Source organism: Magnolia sinica, chromosome 13 (genome assembly GCF_029962835.1).
Source record: "Magnolia sinica isolate HGM2019 chromosome 13, MsV1, whole genome shotgun sequence".
Classification (NCBI taxonomy): domain Eukaryota; kingdom Viridiplantae; phylum Streptophyta; class Magnoliopsida; order Magnoliales; family Magnoliaceae; genus Magnolia; species Magnolia sinica.
This window is the reverse complement of record NC_080585.1, coordinates 10,025,323-10,046,598: the sequence shown is the minus strand read 5'-3', so window position 1 is coordinate 10,046,598 and position 21,276 is coordinate 10,025,323. Positions and strand designations below refer to the sequence as shown.

The window sequence follows — 21,276 nt, the reverse complement described above, 5'->3', positions numbered from 1 at the left end:
GCTCAACCCAAAGTACTCCATACTGGACCCAACCTCATCCGGCTGGACCAGCCTAACCCAAATACATGTGATTATTCCAGACCCATCATAACCATATCTGAATTTGCTCAACCTGAAACCAACCCAAATTCAAATAAGGTTGGCCTTTTTCCAACCCGAACTCAACCCAAGGACCTTGACAACCCAACCTGAACTCAGGTTGGGTCAAGTTGGGTCAGTCCTACTTTAAAATGACATTTGAGTAACTGAATACAGATAGCATGAATTTCAATAACCTACTAGTACTCTATAAACAGTTGTGAAGCAGTGGCAACATGAACAACTCAAGAATGCCGTGATTTTATTTTATTTTTCTTACAAGCATCCACTGAGTTAAATACAAAGATATTGGAAATATACAATAGGAGGATGATGTGCATCAGGAATGGCTTCAAATTCAAAGGCCTGGCGTAGAGTAGAATGGTATAAAGAGGGCTATCTGGAACTGGCTTCTGCAGGCTTGTCCACTGAATTAGAGAATCCAAGAAGGTTCAGATCTCCTGTGCCCAAAGGCGGACCAAGGCTACAACGAGAACTGTTATGCTTTTCGATAGCTTCCTTTATTTTCTGAAACTGCAGAATATTTTGAAAACATGGTCAATGAGATGGACATAGCAAGAGAACAGGACTGTATGAAACAGTAAAAAGACTGCAAGGTTTCATTTGCATTGGGTCCTTGCTCTTACTCCAGTGGTAGACTCTCAGGAGTTTCAACACCCGGTTGAGGGTTCGAGTACCCATAGGTGGTGAAATCCCACGAAGGCGTGAGTGTGTGGTGGTGTGTGTGCATGTGTAAAAAAAAAAGGGTTCATTTGCATTATGTAAGGCTGTGTTTCTATGCCAAGTCAGTTTTGAGTACTCTTTTTTTTTTTTTTTGTAACACACGCACACACACCGCCACACACTCACACCGTAGTGGGATTTCACCACCTATGGGTACTTGAACCCTTGACCAGCTGTTGAAACTCCTAAGAGTCTACCACTGGAGCTAGAGCAAGGACCCAGTTTTGAGTACTTTACAAGGTCAGCAGCATTCCAGCCTTTGCAAGTGTGAAGGTTTATAGGGTGGAATTATATGATCGTGAAGCTGAGGATATGCAAAGAATGATCAGGTTTTCAGTTAGTGGGACATGACTTCAGTGGTCCAGACCTTTGGTCTGATGTGACCCACAGTGGATAAACCATGCCTCTAAAATCTTGTCCATGATCCTTAATCTGGAAGGGAATGATATAATCAAGGTAGGGCCAAGAGACCAGGGTCCTCACTCATGCCTCAGTGGTAGACTCATAAGAGTCTCAACAGTCAACACAAGGTCATGGGTTCGAGTACCCATTGTGGTGAAAAACCACTCTGGTGTGTGTGTGGGTGTGTGTGGGGTTTGTGTGTGTGTGTGTGTGTGTGTAAAGAAAAAAAGGCCAAGAGACCAATTGTCTGGATTAGTTATCCATGGGCCCCACTTGTACAAATGGTAAACCTGGTACATGTCTTCAGTCAATCCTATGATTCATCTACTTTTCTCATGGTCAGCCATTATTTCATCTTTCTTTTTTTTTCTTTCTTATTTACTTATCTAAATATGGTCATTATTTTGTCTTTCTTTTTCTTTTTTTTTCGAAAGTAAAAAGATGCATGTGCGGAACATTTCAGAAACCAAATGATATTTTCTTCGTTAACAAAAACCTACTGCTTCTGTTGCAGTCTGTTCCAAAGAGTACATCTTTTCTATTATTCTGAATTTGAGGGTCCTATCTTGATGGGTTTTCCAACTGTAGTTTCAAGTTCAGCAAATCTTCAGAAGTCAGAAAAGTATATTTCCCATTTCTTTCTATTCATAAACTGAGTTCATTCATGGGGAATGCACGCATTCCGGACTGCTTCACATGTTTCAAAGATCAGCCTTAGAAGTTCATTATCCCTTTACATTTTACTGTAATTTTGTCAATTCCGGGTACATTTAGCCATGTTGTCTTTTATTAAGAATAACATTGTCAGTTAACAACTACCACCCTTCTTTAATTGCATTCCCACACTGTCCATGTTGAGAAGAGTTGTTGAAGAAATATTTCAAGTCTCAAAATGGAAAATGAGCTAATTAGGAAAGATGGGTGTAAATATCAATTCCCTTATGATAATTACTTTGATTTACGTACCTTAATTCCTTATCAAATTCATATACCTCAACTTGGGGCACCACTTTTCCTGCTTCAGTCCAAGTTAGCAGAACAGAACATACTAACCTAGAGCATTAACAAAGCTGGTCCAGGGATCATGAATTTTACTTGAACTGCATACTCAAACTTGAGAAAGATCACACACTTCCAGAGCTATCTCATCATCGGTCTCACGACTGTGAAGTTCCTCTCCTAGTCTAAGCTATTTTACCCATTTTCCTTGTTTTCTTCAATGCTAAACCATAGAGCCAAGTTCCCTAAAGGGGGAAAAAATTACGATCATCTACGATGATTTCCAGGAGTGCTATTGAAACACGGATCCCAACTTTAGAGTTCTTGTTTGGATAGTAAGTGGAAATATCATATTCCTCTCACAACAGCCACCTAGTTTCTTGTGACAAGAATTCCAAAACTGTAATGATTTCTTAGTAGAATCCATCCTTTTATTTGCTATCCAAACAACAAAAACTTTCACACTTTCCTTTTCCATTGTTTGGCATGCAATCCCTAGTATCCAAACATGGCCTAAGAGCTTTACCTGGTTCGACAACATGGATCTCAAATCTCAAACCCATAAAATGTACATATAGTGGTGCCGTTTGGCCTAGTATGGAACTTTTCTAGCTCCCACTGAACTGACTTAAAGCTTCAGTGATTGTTCCATTCAAAAAGCAAGTAAATTCAAATGTGCTTTTCTTGTATGGTGGTTTGGTTGCACCCATGAGACTTCATGACATTTCATGATAAATAAATCTATGAAATTTCATGTCTCGTGCAACCCATAAAAGTCAAAGAAGAGGAAAGAAGATAAGAGGGAGAGAAGTGAAAAATGGGAAACATGAGAAAGGAGAGAGATCTTGTTATCTCTCCCTCTCTCTTAGTATTCTATTTAAAGAGAGACGAAATTGCAAAGAATAAACGTGATTAGAGCCCAACCTAATCACGATTACAAAAGGAGAATAAAACAGGAAACTAAATCAAACACAAATTCTAGCATTAAGCAAATTGTTTAATATGGTGCACCACAGGAGTACACAAGTTAATATGGAGCATCACAGGAGTATACAAAATTGTGATCATTAACACTCCCCTCACGCTAGCACATGGATATCATTCATGCCAAGCTTGACGCTAGTGACCTTGAGGCAAACTGTTGATGGAACTTTGGTGAAGACATCAGCTAATTGATGTTGTAAAGGAATAAAGGGAGTACGTAGGAGCTTGGTGGTTATTTTTTCCCGAATGAAGTGACAACCGACTTTGATATGTTATGTGTGTTCATGGAAGACCCGATTGGATGCAATGTGTATGGCTGCTTGGTTATTGCAAGGTAGAGGAATTAAAGAAAGATGTCTGATGCCGTGAATCCCATTTCCTAAAGGATGGCTTTCACCCATAATAATTCATAAACTGCATGAGCATTGCAAGATACTCGGCTTCGACAGAGAAGCGAGCAAAAATAGATTGCTTCTTACTTTGCCATGTAACCGGATTACTCCCTACAAATGTACAGTATCCTATGGTAGAGCACCTATTAAAGGAAGAACCAGCCCAATCAGTATCACAAAACCCATTGATATTCAAATGGCCATGATTCGAATAGAGAAGGCCTCAATCATTTGCGACTTTCAAATAATGAAGAACTTGATAGACTACTTTAAGACAATGATGACACGATCATTGTATAAACTGACTTAACAATTCCGCTAGCATAAGAGATGTCTAGACGAGTAAAACTAAGATAAATGAAGCAACCCACCAGTAGGAGATCATGCCCGGCAATTTTGTTTGATTGTCTCTTGTGCAACTTATGATTAATTTCAATGAGTATGCCAACTATGATAAGCACCAAGTAAGCCAGACTCCAAGAAAAGATCAAGAAAATATTTACTTTGGGATATGAAGATTCTACGTTTTAAGCGAGCAACTTTAATCTAAGGAAATATTTTAGCAATCTTAAATCTTTCATCTTGAATGGTAAGGCCAAGAATTTCTTAGCATTGTTTATCTCAATTGTACTTGTATGAGTTAGAATAATCTCATCAACATAAACGACAAAAATAATCATGTCGCCATCCATATATGTTATAAAAACAGAATGATCGACTGCACTTCTTCTAAACTTGATCTTAAAAATTGTGTTAGCTTTTCAAACCAGACACGAGGTGATTGTTAGAGGCCGTACAAAGTCTTCTGAAGATGACAAATTTTGTTGGTCTCCCCGTTAAGCCGTAAACCTAGAAGCAGGGCTATATATATTTCTTCGCAAAGATAAACATGCAGAAAGACATTTTTGACATCTAGTGGATATAAGGGCCAATTACAATTAACAACAGTAGATAAAAGAAAGTGAACGAAGTTTAATTTTGTTACCGGAGCAAAAGTTTCATTGTAATCTCCCCCATGCTTTTGGGTGAAGCCCTTAGCAACCAGTTGTGCTTTCTATCTTTCTATGGATCCATCAGCTTTGTATTTGACCGTAAACACCCATTTACACCCTATGTTTGCCTAGTAGGAGAGTGACTTATTCTCAAGTATGTAGTTTGTCAAGGGATCGTTATCGCCGATAATATCGCCGATAACCGGAAATTCGGAGAAAAATATGATAATAGTGAAATTTTTTCATGAAACTTCAAGACATGCCTAAATACACATATTTGTATATTTAGAAATTAAAAATTTGTAAAAAAATGCATTAAATAATAAATTTTCATTTAATGGGGCCCAAAAAAGCATACATTTCCATAAGAAATTACTCTAATAATAACCAAAATAAATTTATCTTAAGTTTCAAGTTGACCACACCATATGAAACAGCGGTAATAATAATTTCCACCATTGAAATCTTCATAGGGCCCGGTGATGTTTATTTGTCATCCAAACTGTTCATAAGATCACAGGGACATGGTTGAATAAAAAATGGAAATATCATGTTGATACAAAACTTTTGTGGCCCCCAATAATTTTTCGATGGTAAACATTCAATTCACACAGTTTCATGTGGTGTGGTCCACCTAAACTTTGGATATGCTTCATTTTTTGGCTTGTGCCTTGAAATCATCTAATAAAATGGATGGACTGAGTTGGATCAAATACACAATTACTATGGGCCCACATTTTACTCGGTGTGCAATTCACTTCGTTCCAGCACAGTCCGTAAGCGAAATAGCAGGTGCACCTCATCCCAACTATTGACATCAGCAAGTGATATGGGTCTGATCATGAGGTGTGTGTTATATCCAAACCATTAATCCATTTGAAGAGCTTGCCTTAAGCCTTTAGACGAAAAATAAGACAAATAACTATGAAGTGGACCACACTGCAAAAACGAGTGGGGGATTGAACATCTACCATTGAAATTCTTTTCGACGTCACAAAAGTTTTGGATCAGTATGAAAATTGGTTTTCCACTTCATTCAGATATTTATATTTTTACGAACAGATTGGATGCAAAATAAACGTTATGGTGGGCCCTACAAATTGTTTAACGGTAAAAATCATTATCTCTGCTGCTATCTATGGTGCGGTCCATATAATCTTTGGATATGATTCATTTTTTGGATAATGCTCTAAAATGAACTCTAAAAACAGATGAACGGTGTAGATATAATAAATACATCACTGTGGGGCCAACGTAACTTTGATCTCCTTTGAACCGTTCGTACAACTCGGAGCGTCAGTGCTGGACTTCGCACGACACGTACCTACAGTAGCTATATAGCTGGTGTGAGGTACAGTAGCCCATCCGCTTCTCATGAAACCCTATCTGTGGGACCCATTATGAATTATGTACCTTAAATCTGCACCGTCTATTATATATAAAGGCTTAATTTAGTGTGTGATATAAAAAATGAACCAGATTCAAATCTTCAATGGACCACACCACAAGAAACTTTGTGAATTGAACGCATATCATTAAAAGCTTCTTGGTGGCCACAGAAATTTTGAATCAAGCTGATATTTATTTTAACCCTTCATCCATGCCTTTTTATATTTAAAAAAAGGTTTGATGACAAATAAACATCACTCTGGGGCCTAAGAAGGTTTCAACGGTGAAAATCATTATTCTTATTGTTTCTTGTGGTGTGGTCCACTGGATCTGTGGATATACTTTAATTTTGGGATTTACCCCTAAAATAAACTAGAAAAATGAATGGACGGCGTGGATAAATCACATACATTCACGGTGCTCCCGCTGAAGCATAAAAGCAAAAAAAAAAAACAAAACAAAAGAAAAAAAAAAGGGTTTCGTCTTCGAAGAGGGTTTTCAGCGGACGGGGGCGATTTTCGACGAGGTTTCAAGCAATCTCCCTAAATCTCTGGTTTTTCGCCAAAATCTCTGATTTTTCGCCGAAATCATGTATCTGTGAGTCACACGAGACGAGCGCTGTCGATTGCTGCCCATGAGATTCTTTGCTTCCGAGTTCCGATCAACCATCAACCAGGTATTACCGAAATCAAAGGTTTATTTTTCCATTTTTACCTATTTTGTCGGAAAAAATCAAAGATTATCGAAGATATCGCCGATATTTCGCCGATAATCCAGAGAGAAACGAAAAATGGGGGTTTCGGTGTCGCTAGACTAGCGACACCGATATTATCGGCGATATTATCGACATTTCGTCGACAATGCGAACACCCATTTACACCCTATGTTTGCCTAGTAGGAGAGTGACTTATTCTCAAGTATGTAGTTTGTCAAGGGTAGACATCTATTCAACCATGGTTGATTTCCATTTAAGGTCAATCAGGGCTTCTGCAATCTTGGTAGGGATAAACACAGATGATATAGATGAAAGATGGGATTGATAAGGAGAAAGATTCTTATATGAGACAAAATTACCAATGGGATGATGTGAGCAAAATTGAGTTCCTTTCCAAATGGCAATTGGGAGATCCACTGGTTCTAGTGCAAATGTTGAAGAGTGGAGGTGGTCAAGAAGACTAGGAAATTTCTTCCTCCGAGAATAGTCCTTGAGTTCTTTGGTTTGAGTAGAATATGAGACTTCCACAATACAAAATTCGTTTATGATGAGAAGGGGAAGCAAAGTAGAAAGAGTGTATGTATTGTCTCGTGAATTGGAATAAGGCATGTTTTTTTTAAAGTGACATCTTTAGAAGCATATCCTTTTTTATTCACAGGACAATAACACTGGTACCCCTTTTTAGGAGTTTGAGTACCCTAAGAACACACATTTGATTGATTGTGGCCCTTGTTTGGTGTGGGATGGTCCAAGAAGGTAAACAAATCAAGTGCATCCAAACACTTTTGGTAGTATGATGAATAGAGATGCATGAAGTTGCAAGACTTGTAACAAATACTTTTTTTTACAACATCGGTCAAAGCCTGATTGATTATACAGGCAGCAAGAATAATGACTTCATCCCAATACACTTTTGGTACTGACATGCCTATCAAAAGAGACCGGGTGATCTCTAATAAGTGGCAGCTTTTGCTTTCAACTGTGCCATTTTGTTGTGGAATATAGAGGCAAGAGGTAGAATTCAATTCCATGATCTACGAAATATTTATGTAAATCATTGTGCAAAAACTCTCTAGCATTGTTAGATCGAAATGTTTTAGTTTTCATGTTGTACTTGGTAGAAACCATTTGATGAAAAATCTTTATAATCAATGGGACTTCGTCACAACTTTTTAGAAAATAAACCCATGTATATCATGAGTAATCATCAATAAGTGATAAGAAATATTTGAAGCCAAATACAAAAATTAGAGAGACATATCTTCATACGTACAAATGGAGACGTCGAAATGTATGCGGAGTCTTTATATTACTCAAAAGGGAAAGTAGTACAACAATGCTTGGACAATTGACAAGTTTCGTATTGTGACTTATCACTTTTGTTGAACTTTCTAAGAAACGAAAAGACACAAGAACTTTAAAGACAAGTGAACTAGACGAGTTTGCTAAAGAGTCACTCAATTTTTATTCTCTAAGTCGGAAGTTGAAACATGAGCAGAATTGGATCTTTCTTTATTTTAAAAATAAAGCCCTTGATCTTGAAGACCATCACCAATCGTATTCTTCGTTACCAAATCATGAATAACACTAAAAAATGACACAGCAATTTGACTGTTTGGTTAGGGATCTAACAACAAGAAGATTAGATAGAAACGTGGGAACATGAACTACAAATGAGACATACAGGGAATTAGAGAGGCAGAAAGTTTCCTTTCCCAGAGCTTTAAAGAGAGAACCATCTGCAAATCTAATATTACCAGAAATAGGAGAGTAGGAAAGATATTTGTTAAAGTCCCTTGAGATACATTGAAATACCATCCTCTAACGGCTCGAGCTTTTAGATCAATTGGTGATTTGAAATGGTATCAGAGAGGAAGGTCTTGTGTTCGAATATTGGGAGTAGCAAATTTGCCTCCATAATATATTCTCCCATGGGGGCCATTGTTTATGGTGTGAGTAACTATCCCTCCACCCTTGCCCAATATGTTCCCATGCGGAGCATGCGAGGGAGTGTTAAAGTCCCTTGATATACATTGACATACCATCCTCTAACGGCTCGAGCTTTTAAATCAAGTGGTGATTTGACAATATCCATCCGTCTTACCCGTTATGTGGTTGGAAGCCCCTGAACTAATGATCCAAGATGTCTGAAAAACATTATTCACAATTGCAGTACCTGACTACCATATTTGGTTAGCAACAAAAAGAGAGGCTTGGAGAGCAACCACTTGTTGTTCTAGTTCACTAATAGTTTTATGCATCGGATCTCGATCCTTATGAGTGGAAGATTCTTCGGTAGTGCTAACATTAGCGGAAGGTTTCATTCTAAGTTCCTTTGGCTGAAGGTTGGGATAAAGAATCCAACAACATTCTTTTAAGCAACATCTTTTTCCATGATGTGTACATCTGAGTTTATCTTTATCCATTTTTACCCATTCAGTTCCTTGTCCTTTAACACCTTTAGAAACTGTGGTCAAGGCGGATCATTTTGGAAGGGTAGCTTGAGAGACATTTCGACGTCTAGTGAGAAACTTAACGAGTCTTAGTTGTCTTATTTGATTTTTCAAATCTTTCAAGTCTAGGATAGTTGTTTGACAGTTATCTAATTCTTCCCAATTTTGGTTGAAAGTAGTAAAGTACTATTCCACGATTCCATCACCCTGTTTGATATTGTTAATCTTTGTGTGAAGTTGATAGAGATGGCCAAGTCTTCTTAATGAAATACAATTTCACTACTTTATCCCTTACATATTTTGCAGTCTTTAAGAGATAGAGACCACAACTAATGTTAGGTTGCATAGAATTTAGCAACCAAGACATCACGGGCCAATTCTCACTTTCTCATTCATCATAAGTGGGATCATCTTGATGGGGATATTTCTCAGTTCCTGTAATGTATCCCCATCTTTTTCGTTCTCCAATATACATCCAAGCTACTTGGAACCACTCCAGATAATTTGTGCCATCTAGTATTACTGTGATAACTGTAAGACTAGAGCTATCCATTTGTCCAAATGGTATCTGGGTGTGTTTATTATCTCACACTTAGAGAATATTTAAAAAATGAAGAGATGATAAAGACTACCAAAAGGGAGCAAAAGAATGGTTTGAAATGAACTTATGGTCAATGTTGTCAAATCGCATAAAATCACATAAAATCGCATAAGCCATTAGCCTGGGCTGATCGCTTATGCCATCGCATAATCACATAAGCGATTGCTCAGGCTAATGACCTTTTTTTTTTTTTTTGAAAATTAAAATTGGTAAAAATTAGAAAAAAAAAAAAATTCTAAAAAATTAAGAAAAACTATGTATAAATACTACAAGTGATTGGATTGGGTTTATTTACCTATTTCATTGTAGTTTGACTATTAGGCCATCTATATGTTGAGTTATATCATGTTATATATAACAAAACGAATTTATATAATCAACAAGTTACACCAAGAAAAAATTAATTATCGAAAACTACAAATATAATTAATTATTGAAAACTACAAATATAGAAATTGTATTGATAACATGAATCTTGATGAGTTGATGCGTACAATACAAGTTACAACTTACAACTTATTACAATCTACAAGAAACTTGGCTGTTGGCCATTATGCCATGACATACTTCTTGCATGACATATGTGACCATGGCATAAGCGATTTGAGCCATGGTATGTGATTATGCAATATGACAACACTGCTTCTGGTGCCTAGTGAAGGTGTTGGACGCGTCTGATGGAGGATTGCACATAAGATCCGGGAGAAGCAATTACTCCAGAGACCAAATCTGATGGTTGATGGTGGTCAAGTGCCCCCACAAAGCACTTCCGGAGACAGCAGAGGCTTTCGGGCCTAAAGTTAGCGATGGCAGGAGATTCCAGGCTCATATTCAGGGACTGAAATGGCGTCAGGAACGGAATCCAGCAACAGCAGGGGCTTCCGAGCTCTGAGTTGGGAATGGCGTCGAGGATGAATTCCAGTGACAACAGAGGCTTTCAGGCTCAGATCTAGTGTCGAAAATGGTGTCAGGGTTGAAATCCAGTGATGACAGGGGCTTCTAGGCTCAGAATTGATGTCGATAATTGAATCTGGCGACTGTGGGAACTTCCGGTGACAGATCTAGTGCCCAAAAAAAGGTTCCAACGAAGATGGAGAGAAGCAGAGACAAATCCACTGCCAGAAAAGGGCTAGAAGTTCATCCCAGTGATTTAAAAGGGTTAGCAAAGCTTCTTAGGTGAGATTTGTAGCCTGAGATACTGTCATTTCTACTTCTAAAGACACCGGAAGGAGGAGAAAGCCCTTCCAGATGAATTACTAATGCATTGCAGATGCATCTGTAGTTGATGATAGAGAAAAAACTCTCATGTTCACCACCTTACAGGGTTTTTTTTTTAAAAAAGGCGACAAAAGACCTTCAAAACGAAGGCTGAAGAAGAGACTCTACGGTTGCCAAAGATTGGTAAAGTGGAGAAAGAGAAGAACAAGAACAATAAGGGATCAGTAGAGCTCTAATACCATGTGAAATCAAAGAAGAGAAAAGAAGAAAAGGAGAGAAGAGAAAGAAGGGAAACATGAGAAGGGAGAGAGATGTTCTCTCTCCCTCTCTTTTAACATTCTATTTAAAGAGAGGAGATTATTAAGGATAAAAGTGATATGAGTCCAGCCTAACCACGATTACAAAAGGAGAATAAAAGAGGAAAATAAATCTGTTGAGGCATAAAATGATCAGAAGAAAACAAAAGAATCAGAAGAAAAGAAGGTGAACTCTTCCCTGATTTAGTTGTGTGGCGCACAAAGTGTCAGGAGAGAAGTGTTGTGCGGCACACAAAGGAAGAATGCCAGGAGGGAAGTACTGTTTTGCGCACAATAAAGATCACAAGGAGAGTGGAATTGTGCGGCGCAAAATGAAGATTGCTAGGAAAGGAGAGTTGTACGGCGCACAAAGACAAGGACCACACAACAAGTGTTGGCGCACAAACAAAGGGGACTGCACAAAGGGTCAGCGCACAACCAAGCCAAAGGGGTGTTGGCACGTGCGGGAGGCTATAAATACCCCAGTATCCCCATGAATGATTCATTCGAGTAACACCAAGACAGCAGTGAGAGGTCCAGACCTTAAAGAAATTCAGGTACTGGAGGGAGTCCTTGTGCGGCACACAACCCCTGGGTGCACAACCCATATGGGCGCACAACGGTTCTGCATCAACATAGACTGAGTGATTGGTTGGATCGGAGAGAATATTAGTCCAGCACAATCGAAGTTCCATATTGAGGATCATGATGTGAACTGAGATGTTGCATAAATTAGCATGGAATATTTGATATCTGTATTAAATTATGTAACTACTTTACTTTGGAATCAAAGGATATAAAGGATGTAATCGAATTCAGATCAAATGAATATTGTGATCATTCTCTCTATTCTCCTTTGTTAATTATTGAGTAGATGAATTCCCCGAAATCGAATGCATTTGTTTCTTGTTGAAACAAAATGGCGACTCCACCAGGGAATGTTTTATTTCACTTGATATTGACTTAAGAACAATACTGAGAATTTTCACCACTATTTGGCATCGTATAGACGCCAAAATGGCGACTCTCAACGGGAACATCCTCCCTTTCATCTCCAAAGTAAAGTACAATCTAATTTAGACACTGATTCATGCTTTTTTTACAACTTATTCAGACCTCGAAAAATCAATCAATGGCAATCACTCCGAGCAAGACAGTCTTTTATTTCATGTCAACGGGATTTGTAATAGAATACGCTGCAAAGGGACTTTGCATCGCAAGAAGGAATTAATGCCACTCAAAAGTAAAGAATCGCGAGCAGCTGCCGCAGTCGTAACTGCCTCGCCAATAGCACAAGAAGACGGGAACGATTGGATCGTCGTTTCTCACCGAAGAGCAAGAGCCCGAAATGTCTCAACTGCCAGGATAAGTCCGTCATTGCAAAGAATCAGGGGACCGGTAACACGGAATGCAGCCAGCAAGAACCCCAAGCTCTCCCCGCCGGCAATATACCCCAGGAAAACCATTTCTCCGCTGTCGACGCACGATTTTCCAGCCCTGCCTGCTGGAGGAGCTCGATGGTCGAAAGGGCAAAAAGGCAAGTCATTGTTGATGAGCTCACCAACCCCCATATCACCTCAATCAATCGACTGTTGTGGGAGTACTGGAAAGTCGGATGAAACTCCCCCTTTCATAAGCCCCATCGCATCGATGTATTCCCACTCCACCCCGACCACAGCTTTGTCAGGAAATGGAGAGGTCGTAGTGTGCATGGTCGGAACAAGCCAGGGCCCACCGTCGACTACAAAAGATCATATGGCTGAAATGGCACAGGCACAGAGGACACTGATGGAGGAATGCAGAAACCTCCACAAAGCCCTAGCGACTCTTGCGCATAATGTAGCCCAAATGACAGCTCCTCCAATGACGGGTAACATGAACGAACAAGAACAGCAACCTGAAGGCTCCCAACCGCCAAGAATAGGATCACTCAGGTCCGCTCCTGCGACAAGGGCGATAACTCAAGAGGAAGTGCAACAGGTCGTCGAGGAAGCCGTCAGGACAGAAAGGGAACGTGAGAATATCGGGAGGTTCAGATATCGGACATCATATCCAAGAGAGGTGGAAGATATTCCTTTCCTAATCAATTTCAAGCACCCCAATTTCCAGAAATTCAACGAAGACGGATCACCGGAAGAGCATCTAATGCACTTCATCACCAGCATGGGGAATTTCTCCACAGTGCCGCAATATTGCCTTCGGTTATTCAGGTCTTCATTAACTGGCAAGGCGTTTCGATGGTACTCCATCTTAGCACCAGGATCGATGAGAACTTGGGAGCAGATGCAAGACGCATTTATGTCAAACTTCTTCTCATCAGAACGTGATGTCAGTATCATAGAATTAGCTTTGGTACAACAGAGAGAAGGGAAGCCCATAGGAAAATTCATAGACAGATGGAAAACGTTGGGAGCTTCTTATAGGCAATTGCCGGAGGAGAAAGAACAGGTAAAGATGTGCCTGAACTCTATGGAGACGGGAATCGCCTTTGGTCTCACCAGCGCTGATATCAAAACTTTCTGTGATTTAGCCACGAAAGCTCATGCTTTAGAACTGATGACCAGGAAAATACCGGCATTTAATTACAAAACAGCTAGAAGGGGACCCCATAGGTTGACTACAAATGTAGTCGATCATGAAAAGAAAAATCATGATACAAGAGAGATCAGAGAAAAAAGGACGGAAAGGAAAGAAGAATCAAACCGCCCCAGAGGAAGGTTCAACGATAAAAGACCCAGGGCGTTAAATTCTCATGAGGGGTTTGCGTTTGAGAAAGAAGACGTTGTTTCCATGATGAATCAGTTATTGAAAGCCGGCACGATAGAATTGCCTCCATCCAAGCGTCCTGAAGAATCATCAAAGACAAGGGAAAGAGACTTCCATCGTTATCATCGTCTGATAGGGCATCCAACGGAAAATTGCTACACGTTGAAATGCATAATAAAAAGAATGATAAACAGAGGTGAGATAATAATCGGAAAGGAAAAGGAAAGAGACAAAAAAGCGACAATAAACATACTAACTGTACGAGAAGATTCTCAAGGAAGAACAGGGAAAGAGCATCACAGAATGACGAGGAAAGTTACAGTGATCATGTTGCGGTCAGGAAAAAGGGTAACGAGCCCGCCGAGGTTGCAGGCTGAAATAGTAAAGGCAAAAACAACCAAGAATTATTCCGGCAATGATAGGAAAGAAGAAAAGAATGAAACAGGGAAAGTGACTTATGATGTGGTAAGTCATCTGAAAAGCATACCAACTCGACTAAGCGTTTATGATGCGTTAAGACTATCAGAAGATTCCCGACAAAGTTTGATTCAAGCCTTATTCGACGATAATGTTAGAGAAGCGTTACTTATGGAAATGGAAAATATGGAGCACAAGGAACAGGAAGATTGTATGCCAGTAGTTACTTTCTCTGATGATAACCTAACTTGTGATAAGGAGCACAATAGGCCACTAATGATCGTGGGACATATTCGTAGCAAACAGGTGAAGCAAATAAGGCTAGATAATGGGCCTGTGGTAAATTTGTTGCCATTGACAATGTTAAATGAATTGGGATACCGTCGCTCCAATCTACGCCCTAGCGGAATGATGATACAGGGCTTTAATTAAGATGGACAGCGTGCGCTTGGTAAGATTACAGTAACATTAGAAATAGGAGAGTTAACTATAAATGTTCTTTGTCATGTCATCAACGCAATGACGACATACAACCTCCTTTTAGGAAGACCGCGGATGCATCGGCATGGTATCATACCTTCCACCTTACACCAGTGTTTTAAATACTGTAAAGATGGGGTGCAGCATAAAGTAATAGCCGATGCAAGGCCGTACACATAAGTCGAAGCCTTCTTCGCCAACGCCAGTTATTATGATGGGTTCGCCAGAAAGGAGGAAAAGAAGAACGATGAAAATGAAGCCCCAAGAAACCCTTATATGAAAGTGATAAGAAAACAAATTGGTAAGGCAGAATCGTCTGGGACGGCGGATACGAGAAAGAAATTTTATTTTGTGCCCAAGCACCTGAGACAACCAGGACAGCCTCCGTTGACGTTATTATCACCCAAACAGCTGGAAATCTTATAGTCAAACTATACAGTGCCGCTACCGTATGCCGAAAGGAGCAAACCATTTCCGGCTATTCCAAAGAGATTTCATGTCAAGTCCAACACGAAACATCCCGAACCAATCGAGTTTTACGCCCCTTTAGAAGAGAAAGCAGAAGAAAGAGCCAATACCGACACGGGTTATGGAAGGTGGACATCCGAAGATCTCGAGAGGTACAGTCCAGCTAGTAGGAAAATCATGAAAAGTATGGGTTTTGATAGCGAAGAACCGACCGGCCTAAATTATGGGAAAGGAATTCAGATTCCCATAGGGGTCAACCAGAGAAAGTGAGAGAAATTTCGAGGATTAGGGGCAGAATCTTCGGTGAATATGATTACAGTCAGTGTTCGAAATATCGATACTATCGGCCGATATTATCGGTATCGCACCACAGCGAGACGAAACACCCCCGATAACACCCGGAAGATACAAAAAATCCAAAACTTTAGATATCGTACGATATTATCGTCGATATCGTGCGATATATCGTCGATATCGTACGATACATTGTCGACATCGCCGATACAACCCACCCCGATTTAGATATCGCGGTATTTCCGCCTCCATTATTGTCGGGAATCGACAAACAGAGTCACGGACAGTCACGGGTGCGTTTGCAGGGGACTCACAAGTCCCACTGTAGCCAACAACCAACGACGATAAAAAGCCGATGCCGTAGGTGGTGGAGAATATTAAAAAAAATGAATTAGGAAAAAAAAAAAGAGAGGGAGAGAGAAATCGGAGACATACCTGTAGCCGTAGGTTATAGCAGTGATCGGAGGTGGGCCATTCGACAGGTAAGTAGCCTTCTCCCTCTTTCTTCGAATTTTTCTTCATATTTTCTTCAATTTCTCGGTTCCTTCGCTGATTGGAGCGTGCCTGTGCGGATTTCTCGACGATTCGGCGAGAAATCAAGCCGGATTTGAGGAAACGGAAGAGAAATCCTCTCTGGAACCCTCGCTGCGTGAAGGAGAGGGAAGGCTCTCGCGACGGATGGGGAAAATGAAGGAGATGTGCGGGAGGGGTGAAACAGGGATCGGCGAGTCGAGTGGTTTACTGAGCACGTTCTTATCGTACTCAGTAAACTCAGTTGGGCCCACCTATAATGTATGTGGTCTATCCACGCCGTCCATCTGTTTTCCCATCTAAATTTAGGGGTTTTTCCCAAAACTTAGAGAGGGGCAGTGGATCATACCACATGAAACAGTGGTGACACTGATTTCCACCGTTGAAACCTTTCTGGACCATACAGTGATTCTTATCAGTCATCTAAACCGTTAATAAGATCAGATAGACGTGGATGAAGGGAAAATATGAATTTAAGATGGATCCAATCATCCAAGACTTCTGTGGCCAAAAAGGGTGTTTAAACAGTGGATGTTCAATTCAACTGTTTTGTAAGGTGTGGCCCATTTAAACATTATATATGGTTTATTTTTGGGCTAAAGCCCTGAAATTATCTAGTAAAATGGATGGACGGAGCAGATAATATACATAAATCGTGGTGGACCTCAAGAAATTTTTAATGGTGAACGTCACTCTCTCCACTGTTTTCTGTGGTGGGGTCCACTCGAGCCCTGGATCTGACTTATTTTTTGGCTCACGCCCTAAAATGATCTATTGAAATGGATGGACGGTGTGGATAGAAAAAATACATCATGGTGGGACCCACGTAACTTGGTGACGTCACTTGAAAAAATATTTCAACTGTGGAAGTTCAGTCCTCACGTTTTCGGCCCACTTGAATATTAGATCCTGCTCATTTGTGGTCTCATGTCCTAAAATGAACTCACAAAATGGATGAACGGTATGGATTTCTCGTGAACATCATGGTGGGCCCCACTTAGGTTCCCGCGCAGGATGAAATCGGATTGCGTACTGAGTTACTCAGTACGCTTTTCTCGTACTGAGTAAACTCAGTTGGGCCCACTGTTAATGTATATGGTTTATCCACACCGTCCATCCATTTTTACTGATAATTTTAGGGGTTAATACCAAAATTGAAGTGAATCCAAAGCTCAAGGGGACCATTACACGGGAAACAGTGTGGAATAATGATTTCCACCGTTGAAATCTTCTTAGGGTCCAAATTAATTTTTATTTGTCATGCAACCTGTTCAATAGATCTCAAAGACATGGATGAAGAGAAAACACGAACATCAGCTTGATCCAAAACTTCTTTGGCCTCCAAAAAATTTCCAATGGTAGAGGTTCAATCAAACTGTTTCCTGTAGTGTGGTCCACTTGAGATTTTAATTTGCTTCATTTTTGGGCTCTAGCTCTAAAATTATCTGTCAATATGAATTAACGGAGTGGATAAAATAAATAAATAACAGTGGACCCCACACAGTTTACTCAGTACGCTAAGGGTACTGAGTTACTCAGTACGCAATCCGCTTCCTCATACATATGTAGCTATTATCGTACTGGTAATTTTGTTGGGCCCACCGTGAATGTATCTGGTCTATCCACGCCGTCCATACATTTTTTCATCTTATTTTAGGCGTTGAGACAAACATTTAAGCATACCCAAAGATCAAGTGGACCATATCACAGGAAACAGTTGGAATAATGATTTCCACAGTTGAAACCTTTATAAGGCCCACAGTGATGTTTATTTCTCATCCAACCTGTTCATAAGATCACAAAAACATGGATGAAGGGAAATCACAAATACAAGCTTGATCCAAAACTTCTGTGGCCCCCAAGAAATTTTCAATGGTAGATGTTCAATTCACACTGTTTCCGGTGGTGTGGTCCAATTGAGGTTTGGATATTCTTAATTTTTTGGTTAAAGCCCTAACATTATCAGGTAAAATGGATGAACGGAGTGGATAAAATACATAAATCAAGGTGGACCCCACAGAGTTTACTCAGTACGCTTAGCGTACTGAGTTACTCAGTACGCAATCCGCTTCCTGCTGTAAAAGGCGAGCACTGATGCTCCTCAAGCTCCAGCTGTACGAACGGTTCAAAGGAGATCAAAGTTACATGGCGCCAAAGTGATGTATTTATTATATCTACACCGTTCATCTTTTTTTTTAAAAGCCCAAACCATCTATTTTTCAGACTATAAATGCATTTGATCGGTCCGGTCCATCTTAAATATCCAATTCCATCCGTTTGGACTCCAATGTTGTTTCTGATCATCTGACGGCCACATTTTTTCAATGTTTAGATCATCAAATCAATGAGAATTTTTCACTATGGTCATCCACAATGGGGCCCACAGTGTGGACGGTCCAGATTGTTGTTTAAGCTTGCCAACTACAGATGCCTTCCAAAAGTAACCAAGGGCATATACCATAGTATAATCCATTTCATGATGCGAGATATATCAACTTTTTATATTAAATATGGTTACCTTCGGAAAAAAAAGGAAAAAGAAAAAAAAAAAAGAAAAGAAAAAGAAAACAAGCTTTTCCCATCTATTTTGAAAAAAATGCTCCAGCGCCTTCGGAGTACTGTAAGTTATAGTACTTCTAGTTGCACCATGATACTTGAATAGTCCAATCTATTGATCTGTACCGTCCATTACATGCGCAATACATGTCATTGAATACCATGTAAAAATCACACCAATCGGGCAAATCTAAGCGTCCAATGTCATGTACATGTGGATGGTGCTCTATGGACTATTCCTTAAAATAATCTAACAAAATGGATGAGTGTCATGGATATACAGCACATGCCCCAAGGTGGGCCCTAACAAGTACTAATATACTATTCTTTTACAGATAAAATATGTCGGGAGGAAGAGGAGGTAGGCAACCTGATATAGGGTGGACGTACGGTCGGCCCATTCCCGATAATCGATTCGGGAGTATATGTAATTTGTGTGGCCATGTATCGAGGAGTGGTGGGGTAACCCGCTTAAAGGAGCATTTAGCGGGAGGGTATCGCAATGTTGTGGATTACCCGAAATGCCCACAGGATGTGCGAGAACAGATGAGGACCATATTGAAAAAAAATGTGAAGACAAAAGATGAACGACATGCACGGGAAAGGGAGATTAGGGAGGAGTTGGGGCGGCCACCATATGCAGGTGAGGATGATGTAGTGGATCTCGATAATGATGATGATCCCGAATACAGACGTGCAATTCAAGAGTCCATACGGGATCAGTGGGAGAGGGATCAGGATAAGAGGTGGGACACAAGTAGGCCTAGATTTGAGGGGTCTATCCATGAGCGTGGTGGGGGGAGTGGAGCAGGGGAGTGTTAAGGGTGGATCAAGGAAGAGTAGTAGGCGGGGAGGAATATGGGGCATAGGCAGGAGTAGTAGCATGCGGGTACCGGATCTACCTTCAGATCCGAGGATGTACAAAGAGGCAGGAGGGACACAAAAGAAAATAAAGGAGATGTTTAGTGGAGGGGATGTGAGGAAAAAAGTTGAAAAATTTATAGCAAAATTTTTTATATACGATCAAATCCCGGCAAATGCCGCAGCAAGCCCGCACTTTAAAAATATTATAAGTGAAGTGCAGCGTGGGGGTGAGGATGTACAGCCTCCCACACCCGCCCAGATCATGGGGAAATACTTGGATGATGAACATGCAGAAATGAAAACATACGTTGATTCGTATCGGCAGTCATGGGAGATGTATGGCTGCACCGTCATGTGTGACGGTTGGACCGGACCGACGAAGATGTCGATTATAAATTTTATGGTCTATTCCAGGGGACGGGCGGTGTTCCTAAAGAGTATAGATGCAAGTAGTAAGATCAAGGATTTTAACTACATTTACAAACTAATGCACAACGTCATGCAAGATGTTGGGAGGAGAAATATTGTGCAGTTTGTTACGGATAATGGGAGTGCATTTGTTAAGGCGGGGAAGGATATTCAGAGCAAGTATCATATGTATTGGACCCCCTGCGCAGCCCATTGCATCGATCTCATGCTGGAGGCGATCGGGGATAGGCCATCGGTGAAGACTGTAATTACTGATGCACGGCTCATCACAAACTTTGTATACAACCACAGCTGGTTATTAGCCGCAATGCGCGAGAGGTGTGGTGGGGATATAGTGCGCCCTGGAGCGACGCGGTTCGCCACAAATTATATTGCCTTAAGTAGCCTTCTCAAACACAAGCAGGGGTTACGAGAGCTTTTTGCCTCTCATGATTATGTAGAATGGAAAAAGAGGTTGACAAAAGTAACCTATAGAATTGAGGAGTTGGTGCTGGGAAATTCATTTTGGGATAAAGTGCGTGGTGTTGTGGGTATTATAGAGCCTATTTATGTGGTGTTGAGGATGGTGGACAATGAGACAAATCCGTCGATGGGGTCGTTGTATTCGTCTATACAGCTGATGAAAGAGGCTATCATGGTTAAAGCTCCCAATGCATATAAGTGGGTGCATGCAATAATACACGATCGTTGGGAAAGGACGCTTTCTCACCCACTACATCAGGCCGGTAAGTACCTATATGGATTTTTTTTTCCCATATGCAATAATAAATGAGGGTTGTATTGATGTGTATATGTTGGTTTTCAGCATATTTCCTAAATCCCAAATACCACTATAGCCGGAACCTCTTCAATGATAATTCATTAAAAAGGGCTGTGCATGAGGTGTACGATCACTTATTCTCCGACTGTCCAGGGAAAGGCACCTTTGGTAGTGAGGTAAATATGTTCCGTACTTACATTCTCCTTATCTTCATCTCAATCATTAAACACTTATTCTAGTTGCTATACACCATCAACAGATTGTTAAATTCCGCGATGTAGTTGGGATGTTTGGGTGTCACCCTGCAGTGAAGTCAAGGAACACTATGATGCCATGTGAGTCACTGTAGTAAACTTAACTTTTATATTATTTTGGAAAATCTAGGATAATGAAAGAATCTTATGATATGCAGGCGAATGGTGGTCCATGTATGGGACTGACTGTGAGG

At 40.3% G+C, this 21,276-nt stretch overlaps 1 protein-coding gene across 2 annotated transcripts in view; it reads right to left on the bottom strand.

Moving 5' to 3' along the window:
• Positions 1–236: 236 nt before the first annotated feature.
• Positions 237–21,276, bottom strand: part of LOC131222750 (thioredoxin-like 2, chloroplastic) — a 40,962-nt gene continuing 19,922 nt past the window's right edge. The window contains exons 4-5 of one of the 2 annotated variants that reach the window (XM_058217929.1): positions 3,687–3,742; positions 472–612 (exon numbers count right to left, since the gene is read on the bottom strand). In XM_058217929.1, the coding sequence (XP_058073912.1) occupies positions 3,704–3,742 (39 nt within the window). In that variant the 3' untranslated portion in view covers positions 472–612; positions 3,687–3,703. Of the gene's footprint in view, positions 613–3,686; positions 3,743–21,276 lie in introns of both variants that reach the window. The other variant, XM_058217928.1, reaches the window with a different exon arrangement.